The 25058-nt window shown below is 41.5% G+C and overlaps 1 protein-coding gene across 2 annotated transcripts in view; it reads left to right on the forward strand.

The window, feature by feature from the left end:
• The first annotated feature begins 346 nt into the window (after positions 1 to 346).
• LOC135524526 (NT-3 growth factor receptor-like) overlaps positions 347 to 25058 on the forward strand; it is a 317036-nt gene continuing 292324 nt past the window's right edge. For both annotated transcript variants that reach the window (XM_064952127.1, XM_064952128.1), the window contains exon 1: positions 347 to 900. In XM_064952127.1, coding sequence (XP_064808199.1) covers positions 662 to 900 — 239 coding nt within the window. In that variant the 5' untranslated portion in view covers positions 347 to 661. The remainder of the gene's footprint in view (positions 901 to 25058) is intronic.

Raw genomic sequence — 25058 nt, forward strand, 5'->3', positions numbered from 1 at the left:
ATCTTCATCATACTGGCTGCCTTTTAGATGTTTTGTTGCCATTCTTGATTGTCTAGGCGTAGCCCTCTAAAAATGATACAATGTGGCCTGGACGCCCGATGTGTAAATGAACATCCAACCATAGGCCTAATGATAAATCATCATAAATGTGTAGCCTGTTGTTATTGTGCTATAGTATAGCCCACACTCTGTGTGCAATTGCTGTTATGATCTGATTTGAGCTGCATCCTGAGTTGCAGGTGTGTCAGTTTCCATTCTGCCCTGTAGGTGGGACTTAATGCTTTGAGCATGGACCTCGCTTTCTCTCTCTCTCGTCACTTTCTTCAACGCGCTATCCCTCCGAGTCTTGGAGCGGTGCTAGTACAACCTGGAACTAAGCGGCTAACGGCAGCATGAATACAGGGTAACATATACTATGCATTCTAGAGAGGACAAGCTTGGAGTACTGCTTTTTGAACCATTCCCACTTTGACGGAGTATTTTTTTCTCCTTCTTCTTCCTCATCTGTGAAATAGATGGACATTAGCTCATTCGCATCAATTTGACATACCTCCATACATTCACTCGCCCGCGCGCACACACCACATAATTGCATATTCAGACGGTCTCCGATTTGGAGGTTCAAAAACATCAAGGATATTGTCCTAATAAACGTTGAGTCATGGATTCATTTTTTATTCCACCACGAATTTGCTGGTGGAGGGTATTGTTTCTTTTGACCATCTTTCAGGACTACTTGAGCAATATGCTGGACTGCCCGCCAACCTGCAGCTGTTCTCCAACTGAGATCTATTGCAATAAGTCTGACAATGGGAAATTCTTTCCCCTGCTTGCACTGCAAGATACTGGGAACAATGGAAATAACAGTATCGAAGATGTGTTCAAGAACATCACCTCAATGTAAGTCTTTGTGCCCACAGTAGTGGCCATCACATGTTGAATCCATGTGAGTCACAACTTAGCGTAGACCTACTCTCCCTGTAATTTATTTGTTTTACTTCTGCCGCACATCCTTACGTGATATATTTAGCAATGCAAAACTGTGATTCTGCTGAGTCTGTAACATTTAATAGGCTACCTATACATCCCTTTCACGTTGTCGTTACCGTTATCTCCGTGGAATACATTAACCCTGCAAAGCCCTTCAGCCACAAGTAGAATGCGGTATCAATAAGAACTGATTTCAATGTCATTTCAAAAATAGACCTGTTGGTGCATTGGCCCGCAAATAACCCCCAAACAGCAATATTGCTATTCCTTTATAAGAGCCTGCATGCAGGACTTGATTCAGCTTAAAGAAATCAAAGGTTTGGAATAAAACCTACCACAAGAAGCAATATAATTTGATATGCTCGGTCATTCCATTTGATTTCAAACACTTTTTAACCTCACCCTATTTGATTTAAATTAAACTTTTCTTACATATTTGCCCATGGTAGAAGTGGTCAGAAAGTGACATTTTGGACCTGAATGGCCAAACATTCATGAGATGGATGTGCTCAAAGTTGACCCATTTTTCATACATCACCATACCATGAGACATCCAGGTCTTCATCACTGGAAAATATAAACTGTTGATTTTAATATAATTGAAAAGTTCACAAACTACTTTATCATTTCTTGAAAAAAAAATGTTTTTGAATAACAATGTATTTTTTTTGTCATCACAGATTGTTGACTTAAATGGGGAATATCAGTTGTTTTAAATTATACTGTCAATCTACTATAGGAAACCTATTGAAATAATAGAAATATGGATAATAGAACAGACATTCTATGGTGACATTTCATGGTGGGTGGACCGGCAGTTATTTTTGTGGGAGCAATTGGAAGTAAAAATGTAGATGTCAATGGTGTACCAGCTAGATTGCAGTGGTCTGAAGGGATATATCCATTGCATGAATTATATTTCTCTGATTGAAATGACACCTACTGTACTCAGTATTCGAGATTATGCTGTGTCTCAACGATTGTGGGCACAACACAAACACTTCAGATTATGTGAATTAGCATCTAAACTACAACATATGCAGAAAAAATGGAAGTTTAACCATTTTATGATGATTGGTGTTAAAGGTTAAAAAAATACTTTTTAAAATTAAATTAGAAAATATTTTCACAACCCTGATTATAAGCTTTTAATCAATATCAAACTCAACCATTAATATTTTCCAGGGATGAAGACATGGATGTCTCATGGTATGGTGGGGTATGCAAAATGGGTCAACTTTGAGCACCTTTATCTCCTGAATGTTTTGGCATTCAGGCCCAAAAATATACTTTCTGACCACTTCTACCATGGGCATACATGTACAGAAAGTTTTGTTAACTCAAAAGGGGTGTGGTCAAAAAACAATTGAAGTCAACTGGAACGACCCTACATACAAAATGTAAGCTGACACAACTTAGAATAGGCAGTTTTACTCTTTTTAACTGCTTTGCATTCTGTCACGGACTCAAAATAATTTATAGCATTTGCAAACTTCTGAAAAGATGCTTTGTTTACTGAAATTAATCAACCAAGAGACAGAGATTATATTTTTAGATCCACTCTCCAATTGTGGCCATGTCAGTGTTTATTATAAGGCTTCTTGATCATGACACAATTGACCATTTTAGTCCGAACACTTTAAACTAGGCTAATCCTAAATAATCATTGTTAGTTAGATTTGGTTGCCACCCTGGCAAGTTTATGTTATCAGCCCGTTAGATTTTGTTCTGATTTGATGGTCCTATTTTCTAGACATGTCACTAACTCAGTAGAGAGCTTATTCTGATGAATGTATCTCATATTGAAAACATTAAAAGGATATTCCACCCAGTAAAGTGAAATGTTCTTGGCAGAAGGTTTCCCCTCTTATATTCCCAATGGAAAGTATTTTTGGACTCTAAAAGTAATGTGTTCGTAAAAATAGAGCATTGACACTGATGACATACTTTTTCCTCTAGAAGGCTTTTCTTTTAGAAATGCCATTAGTTCTGTTAAAGAACAATCTCCCCCACTGCTCCTAGCTCTCTCGGGTGAAATGTTAAGTCATGTAGGGCTCTTATAGCACAGTCAATTTGTATTTGCACCCATTTGTATTCACCTCTAAATGATTTGAAAAGAAAAATTAACAATAGTAGTAGTAGAAACAAGATCATCAATACCCAATACACCAAGAGATTTTGGATCCCAGCTGTTACATCTCAAGCTGAAGAGACTATTTTGGTAGAACAAAACCCCAATTCATTATTGATTCTTTGTTGAGATTTGCCAAGGATGAGGGTGCCATGACAACCTCTCTGCTTTGAACTGAATCCACACAATTTCCATAACCTGAGAAGTGATGATTTGCCTAGTGTGTAGGATGTAGACCCCATGTGTGGGCATAAGGGCCAGAAAAAACCTGTTCCAAACACATTTATAATTCCAACGATATTATCCTAACTATGCCGCCTGGTTATAAATAAGCACACTTAAAAACAAGCACAAAAAACACCAGTCAGTTTGTCTTGACTTTGTAGGTCAACTCATTCTTGTGCTTGCTGCCTCCACTCTCTCCAGAAGGCCACTAGAGGGGCTGCTGGTTGTTCTTTTACAGAGACGAGAACTCTGTCATTTGATAGATTGAAATAATTACAAAAGTTATTTTATGTGCCAGCTTTATCAGAGTGTTGGAATCCATTATTTTATTTTCATAGCATGATTTTTGTTGAGCGCTGCCGCAGAGAACCGCATCTCATGGCTGCTACTGTTATGCGTGTAGGAATCATTCAGCACCCCCTATTACTGGACAGCTCCAACAGACTCACTTTGCTTGGGAGTGGGCCGTGTAGGCTCGTTGAAAAGAATCGGCAGTCTTGAAATGCAGAAGTTATTACAGCACATGCACCAATACAATTTCAGAGTAGACTTAAGAAATTGTGAGAAGCATTTTTTTTTGTCTCCCTTTGGCATATTTGTTTTAGGCTACTTCTGGATTTCCTTGAATATACCTCGAATGAATTGTACATTTGACAGCAGTCTACATTTGTCTCGCTGCACACAAGTTCAGACTTCTAAAAGCCAACAATTCTGTCAGGTATTGTGTAACATAATGATCATGCATTTTGACAGGTATGTGTATTGTGATTGTCAAATTATGTAGCCTACCTCAAATATAGGCTACTTTTCCACATCATTTGAATCCAAGAGTATACAGTTGAAGTTGGAAGTTTACATACACCTAGGTTGGAGTCATTAAAACTTGTTTTTCAACCACTCCACAAATTTATTGTTAATAAACTATAGTTTTGGCAAGGCAGTTAGGACATTTACTTTGTGCATGACACAAGTCATTTTTCCAACAATTGTTTACAGAAACATTTCACAATTCCAATGGGTCAGAAGTTTACATACACTAAGCTGATTGGGGATTTAAACAGCTTGGGAAATTCCAGAAAATGATGTCATGGCTTTAGAAGCTTCTGGTAGGCTAATTGACATCATTTGAGTCAATTGGAGGAGTACCTGTGGATGTATTTCAAGGCCTACCTTCAAACTCAGTGCCTCTTTGCTTGACATCATGGGAAAATCTAAAGAAATCAGCCAAGACCTCAGAAAAAAATGTGGACCTCCACACCACTGGTTCATCCTTAGGAGCAATTTCCGAATGCTTGAAGGTACCACGAAGAAGCCACTGCTCCAAATCCGCCATAAAAGAGCCAGACTACGGTTTGCAACTGCACATGGGGACAAAGATCGTACTTTTTGGAGAAATGTCCATCATACTTTTTGGAGAAATGACCATCGTTATGTTTGGAGAAAAAAGGGGGATGCTTGCAAGCCAAAGAATACCATCCCAACCGTAAAGCACAGGGGTGGTGGCATCATGTTGTGGGGGTGCTTTGCTGCAGGAGGAACTGGTGCTCTTCACAAAATAGATGGCATATATTATTATTAATATATTATATATATATTAATATTGCACTAAATCCCCATGGATGACATGTTATTATGTTTGAGAAATAATGGCCTCCATAGATAATTGACAGGCTGTAGGCCTAGGTTTACTTTGTTGGCAGTACATAATTTCCCCCTGAAAATGGCAGGCTAGTATGTAGCATGGGGGATATCATCCAGTGGCATGGTAATGCCATACTCTGTTTGGAGTGTTCTGTGTGACCAAGGTTTCTTCTTCTTAGGCTTTACTGTTAATGAGGTATGAATGCTCTGGCATCTGGAGCATGTTTGAAAGAGCTAATCCTTATGAACATTTTCATTTCTCTAGAAGCAAAGTGTGTTTGAAATGGATTAGGCTGTGTTGTTTTGCTGCATGGACAATGAGGATGAAATTATTCTCTTTGAGAGGCACATTTGTATTATCTCACATAAGACTAAAGCATTCTTGTTCTTTGACCAGTCGTAAATGTTCACATTCACCATACAACAGGTGGATGCATGATATATCCATATATTGGTATGTATCCATTGAATTCATCAAGTTCTCTATAGAGGAAGTGGCAAAGACACGGTTTTGTACTTTTGCTGTCATGGGAATGCTGTTCGTGTTCAATTTGTGCTTCTCTTTTAAGATAAAGACCTTCCTATCACAGTGCTATCAGTAACACCCTTTTCGCACAGTCTCAGAAATGGTATATTTTATATTTCCTTTCATTTCTCCTGCTAAGGCTTGGGCGGTATGCCATATACACCAGGATATTTGGAAATGGCCACGGGGTGGTTTTTCAATACATTTTAATATTTGTAGCTTATTAAGATAATACTTGCAGTCAACTTGTGCAATACGTTAGGGAACAAAGCAGATGCTTTCTTTATTTCACCATTCACATTATTTTACATTATGAAGCTCATGGTAGTTCCCCAGAATAGTTGAACCAGTCATGTGTTTGTTTATATATAGCACAACGGGAGAAAGCTGGAGCTGGTGAGTCCAGCTGTGTATTTGGTTTAACTTGCTAGTTAGCGAAGTAAGTGGCTGAATTAATAAGGAGACGGGTTATCATATAGTGTTAGCTCTCTGCCGTGTTTGAGAAGTCAAACTGCTTTGGATGAGTTCTGTACAGCTGCTACTCATGATATCTAGATTTATTTACGTACATTCTTCCCGTAATTGCTCACCCCATTCCGTACAAATGTGTGCAACCGCAACATTCAAACGAGGCTACAAAGACAACTAATGGGACTGTAGCGACTGTGTTGACTTCAAAATTGGGAGTGTGAACTAGGTTTCTATTCAAGTGTTGATCGACATGGTAATGGCTCTATAGTATTGGAGAAAAGTTGGAAAAAAACAGACCCTCCGTTACATCTAGACGTGTCATGTCGTAACGTACAGCACCCATAAAGCAACGGTTTCTGTCTTACAATCTCTTTCCCTCAGGTGTAGCACTTCTCTCATCCTTTAAAAACAATAAATGGACAGTGACGGGGGTAAGGGGGGATACCTAGTCATTTTTTTGTGTCATCATTGCATGCGATCATCATTCTCAAAGCCGCTGTTTACTTCTAAGATCACTTTAGCACCGCCCTAAAAATCCGATTCAAATTCGACACAAACCTTCAAATAGGTATGTAATGACACATTATTTAAACTCCTTATAGTGTTTTATTTACATTTTAGAGGCAATAAGGTGATAAGTTGGACAGATCAAGTGAAAAAAAGCAATTTTCCCACAGGACATCTCTCCTTCTCACTATCACGCATTAGTTTCGCTTCCCCACTAGCCATTTTTAAAAAGACCCGACAGGGCTCATTGCCTGCTTGAATTATGCAGAAACGGGCAGCGTTTAGGTCATGTAATTGGTTCTGTTGGAAAGGGGAGAAATTGTGCTTTACAATGGTATTGCCATTACAGTTGATCTGGAAGTATTACGTTTTTGGGGTGCTAAAATAAGGGCAATTGTACGGACCAAGGCGATGTACGAGTTTACATTACTTGTATAGCTTTATGAGCTGGATTGCTTGTCTTTGCAATTAGTTTATTTCTGTTTGCGCTCGGTAGCATATTTAGTTAGCAGCCTCTGTTGAAATTCGCTATTCGTTTGTGTTCATTTTGTTATCATTCTGGTAATAGATGTCCAATAGAGTTTCTTTTGCATTTTAAGCAACCCCTTGTGTACTAATAGCATAATTCCCTGGATGGGAGGAGGACGGTATGACGATATGAAAATCAGGACACCGCCCAACCCTACTCCTGCTCAAGGTTTGCCAACATGGTGTGTGTGCACATTTGTGTGTGTGGGAGGATGAGTGTAGGATTATCTGTCAGTCTGCCTCACCTCATATTTGTCCTCTATATAACTTGCCTATTTTAGTACCCTAAGAAGAGACTATTTGTTTTCATCCATTAGGCTAATTGTCTTTTCTCTGTACTTAGTAAGGCTATTCTCTGTAGAATGCACTTTTCTGTGCAATTCTTTATCTTCCATAATGGAATGCAGAGGCCATGGTCAGCAGTCAGGCTGCATTTTGTACCTAAAACCACTAGCCCAGTACTTTGAAGTCTTTGAAGGTTATTTGAGCATTAGACATGTTGAAATAGGCCATGCCAAATCCATTTGCTGTCCCTCCATGTTCTCTCAGAAATCGTACACTTAAGAGAGTGGGAGTGAGCCAGCACATGTTCACAAAAACGTGGGCAAGCTATGAAAAGGAGGCTACCTCTGAGTGATGTCACTCCTCCCACACATCCCTGCTCTGCTTCAGAGGAAGATGGAGGGCCTCGTTTAAATCCGACCTAATTAAAATCACAGTGCAGTATGGAGATGGGGGGGGATCAATACAGTTTCATATTGCGATGTTATATCGATATATACTTTTTTTACTGTAGGGAGCGTTGGCTAGGTCTAGTCAGCTGTACCTACGCCACAACTCAGGTATTTTTAATTATATGGCTTGTTCTCCATCTTTTTAAATAGTGAGCCAGCATGTTTTCAGCACTTATTTCCCTAAACAATTAAAACTCCTTTTCTCATGCTCTCGCGTCTCTCTGCAGCAGACATACAGTATAGTGAGCAATATGTTTGAAACATCAAATCGCAGTATCGAATTGCAATACATATAGAATTGTAACAAACGTAATACACATTGTATCGGCACCTAAAGTATTGTTATAATATTGTATTGTGAGGGTACCGACAATTCCCAGCCATAGTGGAGTATAGTACATGGAGTTGTGTACATACAGACAGATGGAAGGACTGTTAGTGTTTTCACACATCTTTATTCAACATAATTCAAAAAGATTGAGGCATGCTTTACAGTATGTGAGTAAGAGGGGGAGGTGACTGCCCAGTGTGGAGTGCATTGTTTATGATTCCTGTTGCATGTGGAAGTGCCATCTGTGTGAGGCCCCTTTAAAGGCAGAGTGTACCAAAGTATCCATGCCTGCCCCTTACCTGGATGAAAGATGGTTTATCTTTGAGTGAACATGGCTGTGCTTTGCCTGGTTGAATGTTTAGTGATCGATCCGGGTGGGTTTGTTCAGCTGAAGTATATTACTGGACCCGGATTTCTCCATATCTCTTTGGACAAATCTTTAAACCCAATCGGGTGTCTCTCTGCTGAGGTCCGCTTTACGAGATCGGAGAGCTGGATCTAGGAACTAAACTGTCATCAAATGGCATATAAACATCTACAGCTTCTGCTTTGCTTCCAGATCTATATTTATTGCTAGGCTATCTATGTTCATGTGCTGTTCTCTGAGGATTGGCTTCACAGTGATCCGTGTTGGAGTGAACTCACTGATTGCACGGCTACCTTGTCAGTCATGCAGAAAACCAACCTGGTACTCCATTAAATGTCACTCTATCAGTTGAAAAGATGAAGTCAGAACTCACTGCGTATATCAAATGTTTTGAATCTGGAGGCTTTTAGCTTCTCCATGGCATAGCAGCAGCATACTGTGTGAATAGCATAACGTGCACCGAGGTGAGGAAGCCACTTCATGGATGACTGGGAAAGATACAGTATATAGTCCAATAGGTTTTGTGTTTCAGAACCATATGTAAAAAAACAGACGTAATGTTATGATGAATGTGGTATGCTCCCTTTTGTGAACATTGGGTGAACATGAAAACATCACAATCAAGTACAGTAGGTTGGTTATATACTGTTGCATAACCTTTAAACTAATCACATTTGATTTGCTAAGACAACTACTTTGTCCAACTAGGACAGTGAGTGGCCAGTCCAATAACATCCCTGATGACCTTGAGGGATTAGAGAGCTTTTTGTTCACCATTACTACTGGGATGGAAATGTCTGCATGCATGACTGACCCTTTATATTACTCATTATGATTTCCAATAACATTAGCTACCATTATGTCCCCTTTTTAAATTGACAACAAAAAGCATACTCCTTCATCCTGTTGTCCACCCCTAGTCAAAAGATATTATGGATTTGACTTCGGCCCCGGGTAGAGAGAGCCTATCACGTTGGTATGAAGAGATTCGGGAGACCAACGCAGGGTTGCGTAATAGTTTGTTTTATTAAGACCAAATTATGGCATGCCGTGCAAAGGCACGGGGACGAAGTCCAAACAAACATGTAACAAAGGCACAGTGTTGAAACCCAAACAAAAGAGTGAGGTGTATCTTGAATAAATAACACACGCGCACAATGAATAACACACAGGACGAGACCTGTAATCATCTGCGCAATCCACAAGGGCACGAAAGCCCAAAACACACAGCACAGGTACACACACGCACCAACGGACATTGTAACAATAATCGACAGCCCAATGAAAACCGAAGGACACACTTATAGAAGTACTAATCAGTGGTAAAGGGGACAGGTGTGCGTAATGAAAGTTCCGGAGGGATCTGTGACAGAGCCTTTATGCTATTGTCCCCTTTGTGGTACCACCCATGTGTGTGACCCCTAATATGCATTATGCCGAGGGCAGCACTGTTTATGAAATAGGTATTAGCACAGATCAATTGCAGATGGTCAGTGATGGCCTAATTATTAAAGACCCATAAACTGTATGTGTGTTCATTTTCCAGTTTGCAATATTCCCTTATGTAATTGTACAGAACACAATGTTCACCGTAGATAATGGATAGGTCATATTGTGTCATGTTACAGAACTAGCTCTTACTGAATTCATACAACTATTAATCTCTCAATGTGCAGAATACATGCATTGAGTCTCTGTTTAATCGTTGTTGCATTCCTGTCTGTTTATTAACATAATCAATGTCATTCTCATTCAATTCGTAAACCTCAGTGGTATTTGCATCATATGTCTGCTGCCACCCTCTTCTGTGGAGAACATGAGCAAAGACTGGACCCTTCATTTATCTATTGTAAAGAATAAATGCACATATGTTCTGTGAAATTGCATCTGATGACTTAAAGCATGTGCCAAACTCATTCCGTGGATGGCCGAGAGTCTGAGGGTTCACTCCTCCGTTGTACTTGATTGATGAATTAAGGTCACTAATTAGTAGGAACCTCCCCTCACCTGGTTGTCTAGGTCTTAATTGAAAGGAAAAAAAATAAAATCCTGCAGACACTCAGGCCTCCATGGAATAAGTTTGACACCCCTGACTTAAAGGGGAAATCTCAACCCTAATACAGCGCCATACAACTCTCCTTCCGTGGCCTCCAACTGCTCTTAAATGCAAGCAAAACTACATGCACGCTCTTCAACCGATTGCTGCCCGCACCTGCCCGCCCGTCTGGCATCACAACTCTGGACAGTTCTGACTTAGTATATGTAGACAACTACAAATACCTAGGTGTCTGTTTAGACTGTAAACTCTCCTTCCAGACTCACATTAAGCATCTCCAATCCAAAATTAAATCTAGAATCGGCTTCCTATTTCGCAACAAAGTATCATTCACTCACTCTGCCAAACATACCCTCGTAAAACTGACCATCGAGTCGATCCTTGACTTCGGTGATGTCATTTACAAAATATCCTCCAACACTCTACTCAGCAAATTGGATGCAGTCTATCACAGTGCCATCCATTTCGTCACCAAAGCCCCATATACTACCCACCACTGTGACCTGTATGCTCGGGTTGGCTGCTCCTCGCTTCATATTCGTCGCCAAACCCACTGGCTCCAGGTCATCTATATGTCTTTGCCAGGTAAAGCCCCGCCTTATCTCAGCTCACTGGTCACCATGGCAGCACCCACCCGTAGAACACCTGCTCCAGCAAGTATATTTCACTGGTCACCCCCAAAGCCAACTCCTTCTTTGGCTGCCTTTCCTTCCAGTTCTCTGCTGCCATTGACTAGAAGGAATTGCAAAAATCACTGAAGCTGGAGACTCATATCTACCTCACTAACTTTAAGCATCAGCTGTCAGAGCAGCTTACAGATCATTGCACCTGTACATAGCCAATCTGTAAATAGCTCTCCCAACTACCTCATCCCCATATTGTTATTTAATTTTTGCTCCTTTGCACCCATGTCTCTACTTGCACATTCATCTTCTGCTCATCTATCACTCCAGTGATTAATTACTAAATTGTAATTATATCGCCACTGTGACCTATTTATTGCGTTTACCTCCCTAATCTTACTTCATTTGCACACACTGTATATAGACTTTCTATTGTGTCATTGACTGTATTTTTGTTTATTTCATGTGTAACTGTTGTTTGTGTCGCATTGCTTTGCTTTATCTTGGCCAGGTCGCAGTTGTAAATGAGAACTTGTTCTCAACTGGCCTACCTGGTTAAATAAAGGTGAAATAATAATCTTTACACCTGGTTAGGTTCTAATTATTAGAGTAAGAACTCTACGGACACTATAAAAGCTTAAAAAAAGTGTATTTATCCCAAAGGATCAAAGAGCTGTACAGACGACGACATATTCACACAAGCACTGATATTTAACCCTTTCTCCTATGCTGAGTCTCTTCCTACATATCTGAACAGTCAATGCATCTCTGTTGCTAGACAGAACCTTAGTGAGATCTGTTCTTCCTCACTTCATCTGATCGGACTTCTGCCCCAAAGTGCTTACTCCTCCCCAACTCACAGCTGTCATGGTGACTGGTACCAGACTGTGTCTCTTCTCCTCCCAAAGGATCCCTCCTGTAGGATCCCTGATGGCTAACATAATGTAAACGTTATACATTACCCTCTCTCCCTCAGTGACATGAATACATTCCAGTGGTCTTCTGGTGTATATGCTTTAGTGAGAAAATGTTGGGATCAGGTACAACTACATTTATGCACCCCAAAATGAATATTTATCAGCAATTTCCCTCACCTACAACTTCTCACCTGAATTAATGTTTTTTTTAAAGGGGTTTGGCAAAGGCTGAACATTTCTCAACGTCAACAGTGAAGAGGCGACTTCTGGATGCTGGCCTTCTAGGCAGAGTTCCTCTGTACAGTGTCTGTGTTATTTTGCCCATCTTAATCTTTTATTTTTATTGGCCAGTCTGAAATATGGCATTTACTTTGCAACTCTGCCTAGAAGGCCAGCATCCCTGAGTCACCTCTTCACTGTTGAAGTTGAGACTGGTGTTTTGCGGGTACTGTTTAATGAAGCTGCCAGTTAAGGACTTGTGAGGCGTCTGTTTCTCAAACTACACACTCTAATGTACTTGTCCTCTAGCTTAGTTGTGCACCGGGGCCTCCCACTCCTCTTTCTATTCTACTTAGAGCCAGTTTGAGCTGTTCTGTGAAGAGAGTAGTACACAGCGTTGGACGAGATCTTCAGTTTCTTGGCAATTTCTCGCATGGAATAGCCGCAATTTCTCAGAACAATAATAGACTGATGAGTTTCAGAAGAAAGTTCTTTGTTTCTGCCCATTTTGAGCCTGTAATTGAACCCACAAATGCTGATGCTCCAGATACGCAACTAGTCTAAAGAAGGCTAGTTTTATTGCTTCTTTAATCAGAGCAACAGTTTTCAGCTGTGCTAACATAATTGCAAAAGGGTTTTCTAATGATCAATTAGCCTTTTAAAATGATACACTTGGATTAGCTAACACAACCTGCCATTGGAACACAGGAGTGATGGTTTCTGACAATGGGCCTCTGTACACCTATGTAGATATTCCATTTTTTTAAAATCAGCCATTTCCAGCTACAATAGTCATTTACGACATTAACAATGTCTACACTGTATTTCTGATCAATTCAATGTTTTTTAATGAACAAAAAATGTGATTCTCTTTCAACAACAAGGACATTTACAAGTGACCCCCAAACGTTTGAACGGTAGTGTATATTGTGAATTGCCCATAAGTAAAAAAAAAATTTGAGATATGATTTTTAGGCCATATCACCTAGTCCTAAATGGATCTTCATGTTGTTTGTTAAACTGTAAAGATTGTAAACACTCTGTGGTTGGTTGATGGAATCTGGCCTTACCCAATTCCTATTTCACTATAGATGAGTGGGTAACAATCCTCTTTGCCACCGTGCCATCTACAAACACAGTCTGCTCTTTCTCTCGCTCTCTCTTGCTCTCTCCCTCTCGCTCCCTCTTGCTCTCTCTCCCTCTCTCTCCCGCTCTCAGAGGAGCCTTAGCCTGCCTTTTGAACACTGCTTCCAGACCGCTTTGAAATATTGATCAATCCACCCCTTTCTCTCCCCTAAAACACCATCATTTGCTGCAACTCACTGATTGTTTTTAGGGACATATAGATATATAGTGTATTTCCACAATTTAATCAAATTTGATTTGCTTTGTGAACAACAAAGGGTCCTTTTCCAACAATGCAGTTAAAGATAAAAAAGATAACAGAAATAGTGACGCGAGGAATAAATAATGAATAACAATAACGAGTAAAAATAACATAGCAATATACAGGGAGTACCAGTACCGAGTCGATGTGCAGTGTTCTGGGGTAATTGAGGTAGCTATGTACATATAGGTAGGAGCAAAGTGACTAAGCAACAGGATAGATGATAGACTGCGCTGCAGCAGCAGTGCATGGATTAGTAGAAGCAGCATATGTGATGAGGGTGAAAGTGTGTGTGGCACCAGTATGTACACTATACAGTTGAAGTCAGAATTACATACACCTTAGCCAAATACATTTAAACTCAGTTTTTCACAATTCCTGACATTTAATCCTAGTAGAAATTCAGTTAGGATCACCACTTTATTTTAAGAATGGGAAATGTCAGAATAATAGTAGAGAGAATTATTTATTTCAGCTTGTATTTCTTTCATCACATTCCCAGTGGGTCAGAAGTTTACATACATTAGTATTTGGTAGCATTGCCTAAATTGTTTAATGTTGGCCCAAACATTTTCAAACATTTTCTATATGATTGAGGTCAGGGCTATGTGATAGCCACTCCAATACCTTGACTTTGTTGTCCTTAAGCCATTTTGCCACAACTTTGGAAGTATGCTTGGGGTCATTGTCCATTTGGAAGACCCATTTGCGAACAAGCTTTAACTTCCTGACCAATGTATTGAGATGCTGCTTCAATATATCCACATAATTTTTCATCCTCATGAAGCCATCTATTTTGTGAAGTCCACCAGTTCCTCCTGCAGTAAAGCACCCCCACAACATGATGCCGCCACCCCTCACAGTTGGGATGTTGTTCTTCGGCTTGCAATCCTCCCTTTTTTCCTCCAAACATAACGATGGTCATTATGGCCAAACAGTTCTATTTTTGTTTCATCAGACCAGAGGACATTTCTCCAGAAAGTACAATCTTGGTCCCCATGTACAGTTGCAAACTGTAGTCTGGCTTTTTTATGGCTGTTTTTGAGCAGTGGCTTCTTCCTTGCTGAGCGGCCTTTCAAGTTATGTCGATATAGGACTCGTTTTACTGTTGACATAGATACTTTTGTACCTGTTTCCTCCAGCATCTTCACAAGGTCCTTTGCTGTTGTTCTGGTATTGATTTGCTCTTTTTGCACCAAAGTATGTTAATCTTTAGGAGACAGAACAAAGAACGCATCTCCTTCCTGAGCAGTATGACGGCTGCGTGGTCACATGGTGTTTATATTTCCGTACTATTGTTTGTACAGATGAACATGGTACCTTCAGGCTTTGGAAATTGCTCCCAAGGATGAACCAGACTTGTGTAGGTCTTTTTTTCTGAGGTCTTGGCTGATTTCTTTTGATTTTCCCATGATGTCAAGCAAAGAGGCACTTAGTTTGAAGTTAGGCATTGAAATACATCCACAGGTACTCCTCCAATTGACTCAAATTTTCCAAGCTGTTTAAAGGCACAGTCAACTTAATGTATGTAAACTTCTGACCCACTGGAATTGTGATACAGTGAATTATATGTGAAATAATCTGTTGGAAAAATTACTTGTCATGCACAAAGTAGATGTCCTAACCGACTTGCCAAAGCTATAGTTTGTTAACAAGACATTTGTGGAGTGGTTAAAAAACTTAATGACTCCAACCTAACTGTATGTACACTTCTGACTTCAACTGTATGTATATAAAAGTATGTGGGACACCCCTTCAAATGAGTCAATTTGTCTTTTTCATCCACTCCCGTTGCTGATAGGTGTATACAATCGATTACACAGCCATGGAATATCCATTGACAATCATTGGCAGTAGAATGGCCTTACTGAAGAGCTCAATGACTTATAACATGGCACCTTCATAGGATGCCACCTTTCCAACTAGTCAGGTAGTCAAATTTCTGCCATGATAGATCTTCCCTCGTCAACTGTAAGTGCTGTTATTGTGAAGTGGAAACATCTACGAGCAACAACTGCTCAGCCACGAAGTGGTAGGCCACACAAGCTCACAGAACAGGAGCACCAAGTGCTGAAGCGAGTAGCGCGTAAAAATAGTATTTTCTCCATTGCAAGACTCACTACCAAGTTCCAAACTGCCTCTGGAAGCAATGTCAGCAGAATAACTGTTTGTTGGGAGCTTCCAGTTGCGACGAGCAAACCCGTATCCGGGAGCGTAATCATAGCCTCAAACGCATTAGCATAACGCAACAGACATAAATACCCCTAGAAACTTTTCCTATTCATGAAAATCGCAAATGAAATGAATATATTGAAACACAAGCTTAGCCTTTTGTTAACAACACTGTCATCTCAGATTTTCAAAATATGCGTTACAGCCAACGCTAGACAAGCATTTGTGGCAGCAGGCAACATTTTCACGAAAATAAGAAAAGCAACCAAATTAAATAATTTACCTTTGAAGAACTTCAAATGCTTTCACTCAGGAGACTTCCAGTTAGATAGCAAATGTACCTTTTTTCAAAAAATATGATTTTTATAGGCGAAAAAGCTCCCGTTTCTTCACCATGCTTGGCTGAGAAATCGACCGAAGAATGCTACAACTATAACGGCAAACTTTTTTCAAAATTAGCTACATAATATCGACAGAAACACGGCAAACGTTGTTTAGGATCCATACACAAGGTGTTTTTAACAAATATATTTGATAATATATCCGTCAAGGTAGTTGGTTTCTCATAAGAAGCAAAAAATGGCTACCTCAGTATTTTACGCAAGGTTTTCTGCGGGAGACACCATGTGACCACATGCCATATATGGTCCCTTACAGCCATTATTCAAGGGAAATGCCTAAAAAGACGTCACAATGCTGTAGACACCTTGGGGAAAACGTGGAAAACGTTAGCTCATTCGTTGCTCATTCACAGCCATATAAGGAGTCATTGGCATGAGGCGGTTTAAAAAAATGCGGCACTTCCTGGTTGGATTTTTATCTGGGTTTTCACCTGTAACATCAGTTCTGTGGCACTCACAGACAATATCTTTGCAGTTTTGGAAACGTAAGAGTGTCTTCTTTCCAAAGCTGTCAATTATATGCATAGTCGAGTATCTTTTCGTGACAAAATATCTTGTTTAAAACGGGAACGTTTTCATCCAAAAATTAAAACAGCGCCCCCTAAATACAACTGGTTAAAATGGGTTTCCATGGCCAAGCAGCCTCACCCAAGCCTAAGATCACCATGTGCAATGCCAAGTGTCAGCTGGAGTGGATTAAAGCTCGCCGCCATTGTACATCAGAGCAGTGGAAACGTGTTCTCTGGAGTGAAGAATTATGCTTCACCATCTGGCAGTCTGACGGACGGATCTGGGTTTTTAGCGGTTGCCAGAAGAACGCTACCTGCCCGAATGCATAGTGTCAACTGTAAAGTTTTGAAGAGGAGGATTAATGGTCTGGGGCTATTTTTCATGGTTTGGGAAGGCCCCTTAGTTCCAGTGAAGGGAAATCTTAACGCTACAGCATACAATAACATTCTAGATGATTCCTGTGCTTCTGACTTTGTGGCAACATTTTGGGGAAGACTTTTTCCTGTTTCAGCATGACAATGCCCCACTGCACAAAACGAGGTCCATATAGAAATGGTTTGTAGAGATTGGTGTGGAAGAATTTGACTGGTCTGCACAGAGCCATGACCTCAATCCCATCGAATACTTTTGGGATGAATTGGAATGCCGACTGCGAGCCAAGCTTAATCGTACAACATCAATGGCCGCCCACTCTAATGCTCGTGGCTGAATGGAAGCCATTCCCTGCAGCAATGTTCCAACATCTAGTGGAAAGCTGAAGAGTGGAGGCTGTCATTTTATTTTTGAAATTATTATTTTTTAATTATTATTTATTACAAAAAACACAAGGATGGGGTAACATTAAAGTATTAGACCATGAAGGACAAAGAATACAGCCTCAAGACACTATCAAACATGTATCAGTCTTTCCGCAACAGAGCCACCCTTATGTGCGAGATGTCCTAACCGACTTGCCAAAGCTATAGTTTGTTAACAAGACATTTGTGGAGTGGTTAAAAAACTAGTTTTAATGACTTCAACCTAACTGTATGTAAACTTCTGACTTCAACTGTATGTATATAAAAGAATGTGGGACACCCCTTCAAATGAGTCAATTTGTCTTTTTCATCCACTCCCGTTGCTGATAGGTGTATACAATCGATTACACAGCCATGCAATATCCATTGACAATCATTGGCAGTAGAATGGCCTTACTGAAGAGCTCAATGACTTATAACATGGCACCTTCATAGGATGCCACCTTTCCAACTAGTCAGGTAGTCAAATTTCTGCCATGATAGATCTTCCCTCGTCAACTGTAAGTGCTGTTATTGTGAAGTGGAAACATCTACGAGCAACAACTGCTCAGCCACGAAGTGGTAGGCCACACAAGCTCACAGAACAGGAGCACCAAGTGCTGAAGCGAGTAGCGCGTAAAAATAGTATTTTCTCCATTGCAAGACTCACTACCAAGTTCCAAACTGCCTCTGGAAGCAATGTCAGCAGAATAACTGTTTGTTGGGAGCTTCCAGTTGCGACGAGCAAACCCGTATCCGGGAGCGTAATCATAGCCTCAAACGCATTAGCATAACGCAACAGACATAAATACCCCTAGAAACTTTTCCTATTCATGAAAATCGCAAATGAAATGAATATATTGAAACACAAGCTTAGCCTTTTGTTAACAACACTGTCATCTCAGATTTTCAAAATATGCGTTACAGCCAACGCTAGACAAGCATTTGTGGCAGCAGGCAACATTTTCACGAAAATAAGAAAAGCAACCAAATTAAATAATTTACCTTTGAAGAACTTCAAATGCTTTCACTCAGGAGACTTCCAGTTAGATAGCAAATGTACCTTTTTTCAAAAAATATGATTTTTATAGGCGAAAAAGCTCCCGTTTCTTCACCATGCTTGGCTGAGAAATCGACCGAAGAATGCTACAACTATAACGGCAAACTTTTTTCAAAATTAGCTACATAATATCGACAGAAACACGGCAAACGTTGTTTAGGATCCATACACAAGGTGTTTTTAACAAATATATTTGATAATATATCCGTCAAGGTAGTTGGTTTCTCATAAGAAGCAAAAAATGGCTACCTCAGTATTTTACGCAAGGTTTTCTGGGGAGACACCATGTGACCACATGCCATATATGGTCCCTTACAGCCATTATTCAAGGGAAATGCCTAAAAAGACGTCACAATGCTGTAGACACCTTGGGGAAAACGTGGAAAACGTTAGCTCATTCGTTGCTCATTCACAGCCATATAAGGAGTCATTGGCATGAGGCGGTTTAAAAAAATGCGGCACTTCCTGGTTGGATTTTTATCTGGGTTTTCACCTGTAACATCAGTTCTGTGGCACTCACAGACAATATCTTTGCAGTTTTGGAAACGTAAGAGTGTCTTCTTTCCAAAGCTGTCAATTATATGCATAGTCGAGTATCTTTTCGTGACAAAATATCTTGTTTAAAACGGGAACGTTTTCATCCAAAAATTAAAACAGCGCCCCCTAAATACAACTGGTTAAAATGGGTTTCCATGGCCAAGCAGCCTCACCCAAGCCTAAGATCACCATGTGCAATGCCAAGTGTCAGCTGGAGTGGATTAAAGCTCGCCGCCATTGTACATCAGAGCAGTGGAAACGTGTTCTCTGGAGTGAAGAATTATGCTTCACCATCTGGCAGTCTGACGGACGGATCTGGGTTTTTAGCGGTTGCCAGAAGAACGCTACCTGCCCGAATGCATAGTGTCAACTGTAAAGTTTTGAAGAGGAGGATTAATGGTCTGGGGCTATTTTTCATGGTTTGGGAAGGCCCCTTAGTTCCAGTGAAGGGAAATCTTAACGCTACAGCATACAATAACATTCTAGATGATTCCTGTGCTTCTGACTTTGTGGCAACATTTTGGGGAAGACTTTTTCCTGTTTCAGCATGACAATGCCCCACTGCACAAAACGAGGTCCATATAGAAATGGTTTGTAGAGATTGGTGTGGAAGAATTTGACTGGTCTGCACAGAGCCATGACCTCAATCCCATCGAATACTTTTGGGATGAATTGGAATGCCGACTGCGAGCCAAGCTTAATCGTACAACATCAATGGCCGCCCACTCTAATGCTCGTGGCTGAATGGAAGCCATTCCCTGCAGCAATGTTCCAACATCTAGTGGAAAGCTGAAGAGTGGAGGCTGTCATTTTATTTTTGAAATTATTATTTTTTAATTATTATTTATTACAAAAAACACAAGGATGGGGTAACATTAAAGTATTAGACCATGAAGGACAAAGAATACAGCCTCAAGACACTATCAAACATGTATCAGTCTTTCCGCAACAGAGCCACCCTTATGTGCGAGATGTCCTAACCGACTTGCCAAAGCTATAGTTTGTTAACAAGACATTTGTGGAGTGGTTAAAAAACTAGTTTTAATGACTTCAACCTAACTGTATGTAAACTTCTGACTTCAACTGTATGTATATAAAAGAATGTGGGACACCCCTTCAAATGAGTCAATTTGTCTTTTTCATCCACTCCCGTTGCTGATAGGTGTATACAATCGATTACACAGCCATGCAATATCCATTGACAATCATTGGCAGTAGAATGGCCTTACTGAAGAGCTCAATGACTTATAACATGGCACCTTCACAGATAAAGCAAAAATATTTTTTTTGCTCATATGATTTGAAAAACATATAGCGCCATAAATGAGTGAATTGAGATATGACTAAGGAATTAATTAGGGCAATTTCTTAAGTTTTCTATTGAAAGTCATTGTGGAGAGCTTATTTATATATTTTGTGATATGAATACTGAGTATGTCTACTTCACCATCAGCCCATTTTATAGGTAAGCTACAGGGTAATGTAAAAGTTACATTTTTTAAGGATCCAATACGCAATATTGTACACTTATCATAATTAGGTTTTAGTCCAGAGATCACAGAAAAGTTATCTAGATCTTTAATGTGACATTGCAGGGATCTAGCTTGCGGACTTAACATAAAACTTGAGTCATCGGCACACATGGACACCTTTGTTTTTAAGCCTTGGATTTCTAATCCTCTGTTGTTATTGGATCTGATTTTAATTGCTAGCATTTCAATGGCCATAACGAATAGATATGGTGACAGCGGACACCCTTACTTAACTCCTCTTGACAATTCAAAAGTCTCCTGAGAAGTAGCCGTTATTTACACCTGGGGTTGCTATACATTATGTTTTACCCATTGTATAAGAGAAATACAGAAATTGAAAAAAATCCAGGCATTTATAAATAAAATCCAGTCTTACTTTATCAAATGCCTTTTCAAAATCCGCCATAAATACCATTCCTGGCTTCTTATATGTTTCATGATGTTCTATTATTTCTAATAGTTGTCGTATATTATGTCCAATGTATCATCCATGTAAAAAACCTGTCTGATCAGGATGAACAATACCTGGTAAAAACCTTTTAATTCTGAGTGCTATGCATTTTGCTAGTATTCTTGCATAACAACATTGAAGTGTTAGGGGCTTCCAGTTTTTTAGATAGACTGGGTTTTTATATTTGCCTTCTGGGTCTTGTTTTAATAATAGAGATATCAGACCTTCCTGCTGAGTACCTGACAGACTACCATTTCTGTAGGAGTAGGTAAAACAATCTAACAATGGAGCTTTTAGTATATCAATAAAATATGTGATATACCTCTACTGGTATGCCATCAAGCACTGGGGTTTTCCAGACTGAAAGGATTTAATAGCCTCAAAAGTTATTATTCTGTAATTTGGCCTTCGCACTGATCTTTCTGTACATTTGTTAATTTTCCATTTTTTATATTATTTGGAAAGAATTCCTTACTGTAATCTTCATTCAGTGTGAGAGGATGAGACAGAAAAGAGAAAATCTGCCTAAAATAATTAGCTTCCTCTTTTAAAATATAATTCAGAGAATCATAGATTACTTTTTTAAATTTTATTATTTTTAACCTTTATTTAATTTGGCAAGTCAGTTAAGAACAAATTCTTATTTTCAATGAAGGAACAGTGGTTTAACTGCCTTGTTCAGTGTTATGTACTTGAGTGAAGACCCAAAAGCGGTTTTAACAGAAAACAGAGTTCTTTAATAAAAAACAGGAATGGCATAAATCCTCTTCCAACGTAGTCAATGGAACAAAAGAACGTAGTATAATGCAGGATGCACCTGCCAGGCAGACTCCGACAGGATAGGACAAGGTGGAAGCAAACGGGACGACAGCTTGCTTCTGGTATCAAAAACACAAACAAGAATCAGACACTGAAAGTAGCAGGAACAGAGAGAGAAATAGAGACCTAATCAGAGGGGGAAGAGAGAACAGGTGGGGAAAGAGTGAATGAGCTAGTTAGGGGAAATGTAGAACAGCTGAAGAATGAGAGACAGAGAAGGTAACCTAAAAAGACCAGCAGAGAGAGACAGAGTGAAGAGAAAGGACAGGAACAGACATAACAAGACATGACAGTACCCCCACTCACCGAGCGCCTCCTGGCGCACTCGAGGAGGAAACCTGGCGGCAACGGAGGAAATCATCGATCAGCGAACGGTCCAGCACGTCCCGAGAGGGAACCCAACTCCTCTCCTCAGGACCGTACCCCTCCCAATCCACTAGGTACTGCTGACCACGGCCCCGAGGGCGCATGTCCAAAATCTTACGAACCCTGTAGATGGGTGCGCCCTCGACAAGGATGTGGGGGGGGGAGGGACGAGCGGGGGCGCGAAGAACGGGCCTAACACAGGAGACATGGAAGACCGGGTGAACGCGACGAAGATAGCGCGGGAGAAGAAGTCGCACTGCGACAGGATTAATGACCTGAGAAATACGGAACGGACCAATGAACCGCGGGGCCAACTTGCGAGAAGCTGTCTTAAGGGGAAGGTTCTGAGTGGAGAGCCATACTCTCTGACCGCAACAATATCTAGGACTCTTGGTCCTACGCTTATTAGCGGCCCTCACAGTCTGCGCCCTATTACGGCAAAGTGCCGACCTGACCCCCTTCCAGGTGCGCTCGCAACGCTGGACAAAAGCCTGAGCGGAGGGGACGCAGGACTCGGCGAGCTGAGATGAGAACAGCGGAGGCTGGTACCCGAGGCTACACTGAAAAGGGGATAGACCGGTAGCAGACGAGGGAAGCGAGTTGTGGGCGTACTCTGCCCAGGGGAGCTGTTCTGACCAAGACGCAGGGTTACGAAAAGAAAGGCTGCGTAAAATGCGACCAACAGTCTGATTGGCCCGTTCGGCTTGACCGTTAGACTGGGGATGAAAGCCGGACGAGAGACTGACGGAAGCCCCAATCAAACGGCAAAACTCCCTCCAAAATTGAGACGTGAACTGCGGGCCTCTGTCGGAAACGACGTCAGAAGGAAGGCCATGAATACGGAAAACATTCTCGATAATGATCTGAGCCGTCTCCTTAGCAGAAGGGAGCTTATCGAGAGGAATGAAATGAGCCGCCTTAGAGAATCTATCGACAACCGTAAGAATAACTGTCTTCCCCGCTGATGAAGGCAGTCCGGTGATAAAATCTAAAGCGATGTGAGACCACGGTCGAGAGGGAATGGGAAGCGGTCTGAGACGGCCGGCAGGAGGAGAGTTCCCAGATTTAGTCTGCGCGCAGACCGAACAAGCGGCGACAAATCGACGCGCGTCACGTTCCCGAGTGGGCCACCAGAAACGCTGGCGAATGGAAGCGAGCGTACCCCGAACGCCGGGGTGGCCGGCTAACTTGGCAGAGTGGGCCCACTGAAGAACGGCCGGACGAGTAGGAACGGGAACGAACAGAAGGTTCCTAGGACAAGCTCGCGGCGACGGAGTGTGAGCGAGTGCTTGCTTTACCTGCCTCTCAATTCCCCAGACAGTCAACCCGACAACACGCCCGTCAGGAAGAATCCCCTCGGGGTCGGTGGAGACCTCAGAAGAACTGAAGAGACGAGATAAAGCATCAGGCTTGGTGTTTTTTGAGCCCGGACGATAAGAAATAACAAACTCGAAACGAGCGAAAAACAGAGCCCAACGAGCCTGACGCGCATTAAGTCGTTTGGCTGAACGGATGTACTCAAGGTTCCTATGGTCAGTCCAAACGACAAAAGGAACGGTCGCCCCCTCCAACCACTGTCGCCATTCGCCTAGGGCTAAGCGGATGGCGAGCAGTTCGCGATTACCAACATCATAGTTACGTTCTGACGGCGATAAGCGATGAGAGAAAAACGCGCAAGGATGGACCTTGCCGTCAGAGAGAGAGCGCTGAGAAAGAATGGCTCCCACGCCCACCTCTGACGCGTCAACCTCAACAACAAACTGTCTAGAGATGTCAGGTGTAACAAGAATAGGAGCGGATGTAAAACGATTCTTAAGAAGATCAAAAGCTCCCTGGGCGGAAACGGACCACTTAAAGCACGTCTTAACAGAAGTAAGGGCTGTGAGGGAGCTGCCACCTGACCGAAATTATGGATGAAACGACGATAGAAATTAGCGAAGCCCAGAAAGCGCTGCAGCTCGACGCGTGACTTAGGAACGGGCCAATCAATGACAGCCTGGACCTTAGCGGGATCCATCTTAATGCCCTCAGCGGAAATAACGGAACCGAGAAAAGGGACAGAGGCGGCATGAAAAATGCACTTCTCAGCCTTCACATAAAGACAGTTCTCCAAAAGGCGCTGGAGGACGCGTCGCACGTGCTGAACATGAATCGAGAGAGACAGAGAAAAAATCAGGATATCGTCCATGTAAACGAAAACAAAAATGTTCAGCATGTCTCTCAGGACGTCGTTAACTAGTGCCTGAAAGACAGCTGGAGCGTTAACGAGGCCGAAAGGAAGAACCCGGTATTCAAAGTGCCCTAACGGAGTGTTAAACGCCGTCTTCCACTCGTCCCCCTCCCTGATGCGCACGAGATGGTAGGCGTTACGAAGGTCCAATTTGGTGAAAAACCTGGCTCCCTGCAAGATCTCGAAGGCTGAAGACATAAGAGGAAGCGGATAACGATTCTTAACTGTTATGTCATTCAGCCCTCGATAATCCACGCATGGGCGCAGGGACCCGTCCTTCTTCTGAACAAAAAAAAACCCCGCTCCGGCGGGAGAGGAGGAGGAGACTATGGTACCGGCGTTGAGCGAAACCGACAAATAATCCTCGAGAGCCTTACGTTCGGGAGCCGACAGAGAGTATAATCTACCCCGGGGGAGTAGTTCCCGGAAGGAGATCAATACTACAGTCATACGACCGGTGTGGAGGGAGAGAAGTGGCCTTGGAACGACTGAACACCGTGCGCAGATCGTGATACTCCTCCGGCACCCCTGTCAAATCGCCAGGCTCCTCC

This window comes from Oncorhynchus masou, chromosome 31, assembly GCF_036934945.1.
Source record: "Oncorhynchus masou masou isolate Uvic2021 chromosome 31, UVic_Omas_1.1, whole genome shotgun sequence".
NCBI lineage: Eukaryota > Metazoa > Chordata > Actinopteri > Salmoniformes > Salmonidae > Oncorhynchus > Oncorhynchus masou.